At 46.5% G+C, this 12,007-nt stretch overlaps 1 protein-coding gene across 3 annotated transcripts in view; it reads right to left on the bottom strand.

The window, feature by feature from the left end:
* Positions 1 to 12,007, bottom strand: part of LOC138567624 (syntaxin-binding protein 4-like) — an 839,836-nt gene that overhangs the window by 383,878 nt on the left and 443,951 nt on the right. For all 3 annotated transcript variants that reach the window (XM_069646045.1, XM_069646044.1, XM_069646046.1), the window contains one exon: positions 3,766 to 3,851. In XM_069646045.1, the coding sequence (XP_069502146.1) occupies positions 3,766 to 3,851 (86 nt within the window). The remainder of the gene's footprint in view (positions 1 to 3,765; positions 3,852 to 12,007) is intronic.

Below are 12,007 nucleotides of genomic sequence, written 5' to 3'. Positions count from 1 at the left end.
CTCCTGTGATCATTGGTGAATGCATTCAGTTCAATGGCACTCTGCGGAAGGTCACAGGAGTTGATAGTGTCCCAGTGAGAGACATCTCAGTAGCTGACCTGCGTGCATGCAAGCAGGGGAAGGAGGACGATTTCTGTATCCACAGAAGGACTTGTCCTGAGAGGCAATCATCTGTTCATTCTGGCACTGCTTCCACAGCAAACTGTTGACTTGGTGCATGAAGGTCACCCAGGGGCTTTAGCCACGAAATGACATATCAGAGACACCATTTGGTTCCCGGGGATCGAGACACTTGTTGAACATACGATCAAAGTGTGTCACCCATGTCAGAGCATGGCACAGTTGGACAATCCAGGACCTCTCCGAATGTCAGACCTAGTCATGGAGCGGTTGATTTCTTTGGGCCATTCAGAGATGGCAAATACCGGCAGTGGTCATGGATGAGTACTCAGTTTCCCATTGTACAGATGGTCTCCTCTTCCTCGGCCAGTACAATACTTCTGGAGCTGGATAATATCTTCTCCGCCTGGGGGATTCGAGACGTACTTAAGCCAGACAATGGGCCCCCATTCAGTAGGATGGAATTTGTGCAATTCATAAAATACTTGTGGATTAGTCATAGAAAAGTAAATCCCCTGTGGCCTCAGGCAAATGGCATGGTAGAGAGATTCAAGAGTAGTCTCAAGACAGTGTTACAGCAGAATGAGCTATGGTCTATGTCAATCAATCAGGCTCTGTGCAACATGTTACGAGACTACAGGAATTCGCCACACGGTCCCACAGGAAAGTGTCTGGCAGAGCTGATGTTTGGTGGAAACGTGAGAACAAGGCTTCCTCATCTCTCTGGGCCTCCTCCTGCATATGTACCAGAGGTTGCTGTCATGGATCCGGTGAAGAAACAGAATATGAAGCAATATGCGGATCATCAGAGACATGGCGTGGAGTCGGCAGTACAAGCTGCAGACAGATACTCGTTAGTCGCAAGACAGAAGAAGTCAGATTCAAGGTTTGATCCACTACCTCTGACAGAAAATCATGTGAAGGGATCAATGGCAAGCCCTAATCACCTGGTCGAGTAATCACACAAAATGTGTCTCAGTTCAAGAGATATGTTGAGAGAGATGCTGAGGAGAGTGACGAAAAACAGCTTATTGGTGAGGAGTCCACTGGGCCAGGATCCGAAGAAGAAGGTGAGCCGTCAGTACTACACTCGAGACCTGTTGGGTGTATTCAAAGGCCTGTGAGTCTTATTGAAGATATTTGAGACATTGGGCATCATTACGCGGTTGGTGGTAACCCGCCGTTGCCACCGGTGGGTGTCTGCCAACCCAGTGACACCGAATCTGGTGGGCATGCACACTGCAGGGTTCCCACACACGGGCAGTTCCCAGCGGTACAGAAAATAAAAAAGCTCATCACGGCTCTGTGTGTTTTCCTTCACCCTTCGCTGTAGAGGGAGTGCAGCATTACAGCCATCATGCTGGGACTACATGACCACCCTGCATCTACCATGGAAACTCCTTGCTGGGCTATTGTGAGGTGACAGGTAGATGTACCGCCTTCAGGACTGAGATAGAAGTGGCGAGATTGTCAGTTGGAGGAGGAACGTTCCAGGACCGAATGGGCCAAGTTGAGGGGAGGAGAGTGCCAGGACTTGGACAAATGTGCAGATCCAATGGTGACTCAGCAACTGGGTGTACTGGGAGAGGGGATCAACCTGTGCCCAGGAAATCGGAAATCTATGAGGGAGGCTAGAGGACCGGCTGGTGGAATGAGGCTCCTGGGGTGCAGTGAAGTGCAAGCGAGACAGCAATCACTTTACCAACAATATGTCTGATAGGCATGATCTGCTGGTAAGTAGCTGGTACTGCTGCAGGGTGGCAGTGAGCTGGTGTGCTGGTTACAGTGGTTAGATCTGGCTTACGCAAACTGTTCAGGCACGTCTGCAGCCATGTTGGTTTCAGAGGTTGAAAGCACACTCGGACCAAGCGCAGGGCTCTTCTGAATTGAATGGAATGCGGCAACCTGATTGGATACATTGTTTCCAGTTTACTGTTCTGACAACTGCAATGGGGACACAATGCAAAAAGAAAAGACATATGAAAGCATGTGGAAGAGACAGTGGGAGAGCCTCCTGAAAAAGGGAAGGTTCTGCAAACTCCACAAAGCAAATGGCAAAAGAAGAAACAGGGTGCCGGGCTGACAGGCACCCGCGGGCAGACCTTGTAGTTTGCCGGTCCGGTAACTACGGTATCGGCAAGCTTACCGGTACTATACTTACTGGATCAGCAAACTTATAATGAAGCCCAGTGTGTTTTTTTGATGGAGCCTTCCATTAACAGGCCTTTGACATCGCCTTTGGCGAGAGTGTAGTGAGGTCTGCTGTGCATTAGGGATTGTTGGAGACGGACATGCCATGGAATGAATTGGTGGGGGGTGCAACAGAATACACTGAGTCAGTGGGCCTCATTACGACTATAGCGGGAGCCGTGCCAGTAATTACCGGCACGTCTGCTGCCGGAGTCGTTTTTTTACCGGCACCCGGCAATGGGCAATTACCGGGGCATTCCGGCCCCGCCGGACTTGGTAATTGCCCATTGCTGGGTGCCGGTATTTATTACTCCCCATTCCCATTTGAGCCCAACAGGGCTCAATGGGAATGGGGAGACGGTAGCGCCAGAACCCCAATAACGGTGCCAGTGCTACCGGGTATGTCTGTTCGCGGGTGACATTCCGCACGGCAGGTAGGACCTGCCGGGCTGTCAGGCACCCGCGGGCAGACCTCGTAGTTTGCCGGTCCGGTAACTACGGTACCGGCAAACTTACCAGTACTGTACTTACCGGACCATCAAACTTATAATGAGGCCCAGTGTGTTTTTTTAATGGAGCCTTCCATTAACAGGCCTTTGGTATGCCGCAAAAGTTAAGTTCCAGAATGAGGAAGAGGAATGTTGATGTAATGATTTGATTACTTACTGGCAATCTTCATTACTCCCACTGCTGCTCTTCCTCATCACCGCACTGAGATCCCTCCACATCCTCCGGATGAATGGAAGGGCGCCTCCTTGGAGTAAGTAAATGAGGGATTGCGGGAGAGTGAGGGTATTATACCTCTACGTGAAGAGGAGGCGGGACCAAAACAAAATTTAGAGATGGATTCCTGTCATGTGGCATAAAAGGCAAGTGTTGAGGCGAGAGAGCAGGACTAAGTGGAATGAACATTACACGTAAATAATACTGTTATTATTGGAAGGTCTTGCCCCATTTTTCTTCCTTGCCACAGTTGTCAAATTATTTGGTTTTATCCAAAACACACATTTTCAAATGTTTTAACAATAGGGATGTTTACAGCTGCCAGACTGCAGAAACCTTGCATCAGTGCAAGTGGCATTTTGCACAGTATTAGCACTAGAGCAAAGCTTTCCTTAGTACAAACAGCCTATTATTATTGCCCTAGCACAAAAACATATGCGTTCAATGCAGTTTTGCACCAGGGCAAAGTTTGCCCTGGTGCTAAACCAGTCCGAAGTTGTACTGGGAGAAACCTTGCCCTGCTACCAAAATGCATTGAACGCATAGGATTTTGTCAAACGGAAAACGTGGCTCTAGTGCTAATATTGTGCAACTTTTACTTGCAGTGGTGCAACGTTTCTGTAACCTGGACCTCTAGTGTGCACGCCCATTGTTAAAAAAAAACTATAACCATTTCTACTTTCACTTCACACAGAACAATACAAACAATGGTTGATAAGAAGGAAATCTCACCTCCACTATACATGGTCGGAGAGCTTCGTGAGGACCCGCTGTCACTGTGGCAGCCAAACTTCTCCATGAGTTCAGCAAATTCCCTCCTGCCCGAAGGAAAACATCAAACAAGGGTTAGATGCATGGATGTAATCAACATCTGGGAATTTAAGGCCAGGTGATGTGAAATAACTGGAGCGAGATGATTTTTACACCAGTTGTCTCGGTTGCATAATGAGGAATGGAGGAAACTTTTGGTCTAACCCTTTTTACATGAAGATATTTTGCACTAGGGGAAAAATGAAGCAAAGTGGTTTACTGCAATGCCTGGGTGTTAGCATAATAAGGAATGAGGCCAACATCCTTCTCCTCAAATACAGATCCATCGCTTACATTAGAAAATGAAGCTGCATTAGGCAGCAAAGAAACAGGCTAATCAGTTTGCTACTCAATTTTCTTTACCTTGTTTAGATGTAAGGCATGTATGTGGTCAGAGCTGGATTTTGGGACACCGTTGTTTGCGGTATCCTACATAACACATTCGGACAAGTGGAACTAAACCACTTTTCTTCATTGTTACACTATTGCAAACATCTTTCTTTCCCTCTATCAACAGCCCCTCGCTATCTGGAGCCTGCCCTCGCGGCTAACCGGCACCCATCCATACACATCACAAAGAATGTTCATACGAAATACACATGGTGGGTACTTTCAACCTGCACCCATCTACACTATGGAGCTCATTACGGGGTTGCTGGTAAAACCCGACAGTAGGCGGCGGGTTACCAGCAACCCCGTAACATCCTTACCATCGCCTAATATCCTGGTGCCACCAGGATATCACAAGTGGCAGTGGTAACGGTTTACCCCCATTTCCATGGAGTCCCAAAGGGCTCCATGTAAATGGGGTCACCGAAGCACCGGCACTGTTGCTAACGGTGCCGCTGCTACAATGAGAGACATGCCGGCAGGGGCCTGAAAACCCGGCAGGTCAGGCCTGCCAGGGGTCCATGGCCCCTACCAGCATTCTCATTGTATGGCAGTCCAAAAAGGGTGTCAGCAGGTTGCTACCAACACCCTATTACCGGACCTCCATACTTAGAATGAGGGCCAATGTTCTTCTGCAACTGTCTTTCCGCTATCCGACTAACATCCCCCGACCCAACTTTCTTACAGAGGAATGTGCAGCGATACCAATATTATTAGAAGAAGGGCGCTATGTAACACCACTTTACAATACATTAGATTAGGTTTTAAGTTAAACCGATTTAGTCCATTCCCTATTACACAGGGAGCAGCAATAGAACTGAATTAAGTTGATCTTTTTTTAGCAAAATATATGTAATGAGGCCGGTTCAGCAAGACAATATTAAAAAGCAAGCAGTGTGATTCAACATCAGGTAGGAAAATAGTTCATAAGTGCATATTTTACTCACTGGTCAAGACCCTGCAGCCATATCCAGCCAAGTTGAATTCTTATTAGGGTCAAGTATATCTTGAGTCATCTGGACTCACAGTGGCACAGACAACTTTGGAATGCAGTACTCCAAACTAAAACACACATTGGCAAAAAACAGTTTGGGCTTTTATGTAGGGATTGGAGAGACATTTTCCAGGCACTGGCATGATGGTACCATCTGGCCATAAGATAGCAACAGCTGGCAAATGGTGTTGGAACCGGATTATATTAGGACTGTCCACGGCAAATGCCTATTTAATGTCTATACAAGAGCAACTGCTATTGGCTTTGCCAATATGTATTATTAACAGGAATTTAGTGCAAGGAACAGATGAAGGAAGCATATATTGATCATAAATCAGGTGCCTGAAGGCATACTTGGTTGAGACAGTTTGATTACACCAGGAGCTGGTCAGTAGTTGCAAACATGCCATAACCTTACAGCGGACTGCTTGGAGATAACATAGGAGAGGCTCCCCCTTAAAAGCACAGACCTAGCTTAAAGAGATCCTGGGCAAATGTGTTTTAGATTGGGAGGGGCAGAGTGTGGTTGAGAATGAGGACAGGCATGGCCATGAGTGGTTAATGGGTGGATAAATATCCAAATAACACCCACATCATGTTTGTCCCCCATCACATCCCATCTCTCTCATAGATTAACTTCCCATGCCAATAATTGTGGCTTAAAGGCAGCAATTAAAGCACAACTTAATTGCCAACATTTGACTCCAGAGCTCTCAAGTGGCCATGCATGAGAAGGCCATCCAATCCTCTGTTTTTCCCTTTGGATCCTGAGACTTGTAGTTTTTCTTTCCCATTTAAAATGTTGCAAGTCTACAAGGCCTGATCACACCTCACACATGACATCAGACTGCAATATCAGTGAGCTCGAATGCACTTCAAGGAAGCATTTTGATTTGTCTCTGCAAACCAATGGTTAGGGGGCTATAATGTGATTTGCACCTAGCTATTTTGCCCCCAGCCCCCCCACCCCCACTCCAGTCTTTAAAACAGGACTAACTGAAAATAAAAAGATTTGCTGTAAATATTTCAGGAAAGGCTAAGGCTATGGAAATGCAATGATATGGCATGACACCACTCACAAAACTGTCACAGTGAAATAGGAATGGAACGTACAACATGCAGAACATGCATGAAACTATCAAAATAATCAAGGACGTGTAAGTATTTAACTTTTAATAGCTAGTAATGTGCAAATGGCCCAGACAGCACAGTAACAACACTTGTTACCAGTGCTTAATTTGTAAAAAAATAAGTGCCAGGGCCCAAAAAATCTTGGCCCAATAATGCTGGCCCCGGGGCAGTGCGGGTGCCACGGCCCAGGCCAGTTCAGTGCTAGACCTAGATCGACGCACCACCAGCCCATCACACTGCTGTTGCTCCATGTCACATGTTTGGTGCTGCAGCAACTGCTGGTACAGGCTAGTAGTGGGATGGATGGGGAAAGCACTAGGCACAGGATGCAGACCCCTGCACTACAGTGGCCTTCAGTCTGAGTACATGATAGATTCCATAATATCATGGACAGCTGTGTGATACGGGAAGGTGGAGCTCATTCTCAGATCCGTGAAGGCCAAAGGACTCAGTCACAAGGCCAATCGTCCAGCTGTAACGGGTGTTTCGGTAGCCAGTGAGTGTTAAGCAGCAACGTTCTGCGATATGCATGTAACACACATAGCACTTTCATAGTTGTACTTCAATACCCATACCACCTCGCAGCATGGCCTAGATAAACACTTGTCGCATGCATTCGATCACTGTTAAAAGAAGTGACACGTGCTCATGAAACATCCTTATGCGCGGTTATGCTATGATTCATTGCTATACTTAGTTGTGTTATTTTATTAAATGTATTATGGTATGTTCATTAGTCTTGTGCTGTACTATGTAAGTATGCTGTGCTATGGTACTCTATGCTATGCTTCTTTTATTACACTATGGCATGCTGTGCTGGGTCATGTTATGTTTCGCTATGCTATGCTATTGCTAGGTGACGTTATGGAATGTTTGCTATGGTGTGAACAATACACTTGTGAGCAATCTACCAAAATATTTTCTTAACTTCTTGTAGTTAGCACAGCAAGTTGAGTGCTCATTCTGTCATCTGTGCACAGCTTGCTGATGCCGGTTCAAATCCTGTCAGGGCCAACTCAGTCCTTTATCCTTTTAAGGTTGAGGAATTGAGTACCACGAAGTGGGATAATAATATCAACTTAGATACCTGAGGGTTTGTAGCGCTACATTAAACAATATGTTATTAGATTATTACATAACCCTGACACCGAACTCTGTGTCCCAACCTGCTGCCATGGGGCCAGCAAGAATCTGGCCACACCACACGTATGTGCATTTTCAGTTCTTTAGCCTGAGGGCGCGCTGACAAATGTTAATAAACTGCAATGGGTGTTATGTACTTGTGCGCTGCAATACAAGCATGCCAAGCAACAATCACGTCAAGATGGCTTACCATTTTATTTATTTATTGTTTGCTTGTTAGGCGAACAATTCATAAATAAATAAACTGGCCTGCCCTATGATGACTCGCCGCTCGGGAACATCTGCAGACCCCACATCATGATTTCTAGAGCTGCCTGCTCATGCCCAGTGTCAGCCTTGTATGTATGTTTTACTCCATGTGGAACATTATGAGTATGGTGGTAATGGTAAAAAAAGTGATATTGTAAATACCACCTGTTTTTTAAATAAGATCTTTATTATGAGTTGGGGTCAAAAGTGATATTTCCTGCCTGGGGTACATAGAAAAGTACTGATCACCCGAACCAAGCAACATCCAAACTCATTGTGTATCCAAAACGTGGTAATCGTTTTTTGAAACACATACAGCTGGACTCCCAATCCATGCCGCCTGAAGTCCCTGGGACACAGATGGAAGGGAAACCGAGGACAACGTAATGAGCCCCCTACGTAGCGGTGAGGGACCCTATAGTTACATATAACCGGACTACGTGACGGGTGACGCTGTGCCATCCCAATCCCTGGACCCATAGTACAAAGACTAGCAAAGTCTAAATAATACATGGCACGCAAGTCGGAGCAAAGATTGGAGCGCCTCACACCAACACCATAGGCAGCACATTAAAAACCCATGTGAGCATTGTATTCAGGATGATAAAAGGTCGGGAAACACCTGCGAAGGCAGAGCGCCCCCTACCAGCCTGATAAACAAACACGAGTTCCACGGTACCCTATCATAATATAGTTTGAAAACATCTGGGGTACTCACTTTGATGACAGAAAAACATTTCGGAACTGGAAGAGCCTGTGCTGTGCACAGTAAAAATCAACATAACAGCTCTGAAAACAGAACTCCTGGAGGGCACAATACTGGCCTCATACCTACACCGTCCTGAATTCCCAAGGGGGAAATGCACGTTGGGGGACAAGAGCCACCTAGTACTGGCAGCAAACACCTGGTAAAAAAAACATGGATGAAGAAATGTATAAAGTCACTTCAGGGTTCAACACTGAGGCAAATGAAAATCACTAGTAAACACCAAACGCCACTGACTTCAAAGGAGTAGGAGTGCCAAATTACAACAAAACAGAGCCTTCGAGGACATCCACACAAATGGCCACTGATGAGAACCGTGACGCACATGACTAGAACGATGACAAAGATGCTGGTCCCTCTTTGACTCCTCTTGAACGAAACAACCGCAAACAGACAGTCCTCTGCTTACGTCGTGTCCAACTAACCACCAGGACCAAAGCTAGCGATTCGTGGTGCACTCGCTCTCCCTCTCAAAAGGGCTTCAGACAGACATCTGCCTTTGTATGTGGTGGGGGGGCTATCTCTGTGACTAGAAGCGTGAACACAAGACAGCCGGGCCCGGGCGGCGGCACAGTCTCCTGGTGTCCTCCTGGCTCAGTGACTCCTGAGTCCTGGCTCTGGGTCCTCGGTCCTGGCAAAGGCCCAGGCCCAGCCAGGCCCCAAGAGGAGTGTGGACACCACCAGGGGACCGCGCCGCCGTTCCGGACCTTGGAATCTTCACACTGCTTAAGTTAAATGGTCAGAGAGTGTCCACTTACCTGATTTTGAAGTCAGCTGCTGGTGGGGACTCTCTGTCTCCTGTCGGGGCCTCGAGGGGGCAGTGACAGACTGGCAGGCATTATTGTGAGTGAAAAAGCAGGGCCCAGCCCCCAGCAACTAGGCCGCACGCAACAAAGCAGTTGAGCAAGCTCTCTCGAAGACCAACGCCACGCCTAGACACCTTCAGTTCACAGTAACTTGTAAAACGAAGGTGGCGCTGCACTACCTCCTGTGGCAATAACAACACGTCACCATGTCAGTTAGAACAGCCAATGAAAACTGCACATTCTGGTTACTATACAGAATGTATCAAAATACTGCATAGTAACAACAGAATGGTAGTTTTCATTGGCTGTTTGCAACAGTTTGTTGTTGTATTGCTATTGCTGGTCCCCAGGGCTGTCACAAGGGTTGGTGAGGCCCGGGGAAAAACATTTGATGAGGCCCCCTTAAAAATGTTTGCATTGGGCCAGCGGAGGCACTGCTGCAAACTGGAGATGCGAGAAATCTCCCCTTGCGTTTGTGTGGAGGACACAAATATGCTTGACTACACCTGCAAATCAACTACAGCAAAGTTATATTTCTCTACTGAAGAGAGGTTTATGCCAGACTAACTTTTGTATCATATGCATAAATATATGTTGGATGGCATGACAGCGTGTGGTGCATGAGGGGAACCCTGCCCCTGTGTGCGCATTAAAACACATATCATACACAGTGACAGATAGATGAGGTACAGTAGAGGCTGGTGAATTTCTGAACTGAAGATGCTTAAATTTTTGCACCAATTATGCAGGATCGACAGAGCACAGTAAGGGAAAACAAACCAACCAAGGGGCGCTTGAGGCGGTTTCTCACTCCCACGAAAATGTTTGAAACAGTGGGTTAAAATGATGCATTTTACAGCACTTTCTTTGCAAATTGGGTAGAAAGCCATACAGTTTGCAATTGATTTTGTATGGTAGCACATGGAACAACCTAATAGTTGCAAGTCACCATCCTTTGCCCCCAACATATGCCAGTATAAACATATATTCATGCTGGTTGTTCCAATGTATGTGCATGCAGGCTGCAGCAATATATGCCAGTATTACCATACAAGGACTCCCAGCCAGTTAAAATGCCATGACGCATGAAGCATGTCCAGACTGGCTGTGCACCATAAGTGTTATTACTGGCTAGACTTGCCTACATTCAATGTGGTCCAGTTTAGCCCCGTAGCAACACTTATGTTTGCTTTGGTCATGTCTTAGCTTCTGGGCTCAGCTTTTAGATGGCCCACGCCTCAAGTGATTAGAATAGCATTATGAAATTAAATAGCCACTGAATTGGGGTGGTACGACTAATGGCCAAAGGGAATATGAAACCGCTATTCAGCTTCCTAACAGGGCTCAGGGAATTGGGAGGGAAGTGGGGCCGGACTGGATGAAGATGTGTCAGGGCTGGTGGGGGCCCATTTCATCTTGATGTTGGGGGGGCACTCCTTGCCTTACTGTTTGGGAAAATAGGCCAAGGCACCTATGGAGTGCTTAAACCAATAATGAAATCAAAAGAATTCAGAAAGGTGGTTAAAAGCTGCAGACTATCAGTATGTTTCTGTGTCATAAGACTGCCAATATGGGGCAGCTGCTTGAGGGACCCTTTCAACTGTAAAAGCTAAAAGGCCAGACACCATCCCTCAGTGGAGAGCCCAACAGCGCAATTATTTTATTGACCCCACTCACTAGCCGCTTTCAAAACTGTCATCTAGCCCCCAAAATGTTGAGGCTGGCTGCGCCCCTGCCTGGCTGACGTACAGAGCCATATCGGATGGAACAGGACACAGACGCTAAATGGTGCCTGGGCTTCGCTGTTAACAATGGTCTTTCAATTAATAAAACATTTCACTGTTAGCACCTGCATTCATATGCATACATTTTTAGGCAATTGAAATCATGATGTGGGGTTAGCACTTGCATGCAAGGGGAGTGATAAGAAGGCAAGTGGGGACATGGGACATAAGAAAGCTCATTCTCAGACAAGTCCATATGTGTGACATTTCAGAAATGAAGGAGAGGGTTAACTGCTTGTAACATTGAAGCATCACCAGAATAGTCTCATTGGAATGCACAATTTAGTTAGATGCCCACACACAAGTAAGTTAGCCTCTGCCCCATAGCCTCTGAAGTTAGCGCTTCTCCCAACATTTAGGTCTTAGCCCCTCCCCCTGAAATTGTATCCTAGGTACAACCATGATGCCATGCCCCCACTCCTATATTTAGTGGCCTGTTGGCCGATAAATGTAGGAGTTGGGGTTGGCACACACACTCACATACAACATTTTTACCTATGCATTCATCCACCGGTCACACAACTCCTTGCATGCACGCATACATAAAGGCAAACAGCATTGACACAAACAAACACCAACATACAGGGCCAGACTGGAACAAAAAATCTACCCGGGCACCAAAAATAAGTGTCCCACATCTCCCAAGAGGTTCAGAGGTCCTCAAGAAGACATGCTAACAAAGTACTGAGCATAAAGTTTGCGGAAAGCTCCATGACAACAGGTCACCACTTTCCAGTCCTGGGCTCCTTTTTTTGCAAATCACATGAATCGGTTACTTATGTCTAATTGAAGTTAAAAGACTACAGGTCCCAGAATACATTGTTATTTCAGGAAAGCCCAGGACTGGGAAATGGTGTGCGTAGACTTTGGAGTCATTTTATCCCACCAAACTGATGGATGG

Source organism: Ambystoma mexicanum, chromosome 2p (assembly GCF_040938575.1).
Source record: "Ambystoma mexicanum isolate Mex_15411 chromosome 2p, UKY_AmexF1_1, whole genome shotgun sequence".
Lineage (NCBI taxonomy): Eukaryota > Metazoa > Chordata > Amphibia > Caudata > Ambystomatidae > Ambystoma > Ambystoma mexicanum.
This window is presented reverse-complemented; position numbering and strand designations above follow the sequence as displayed.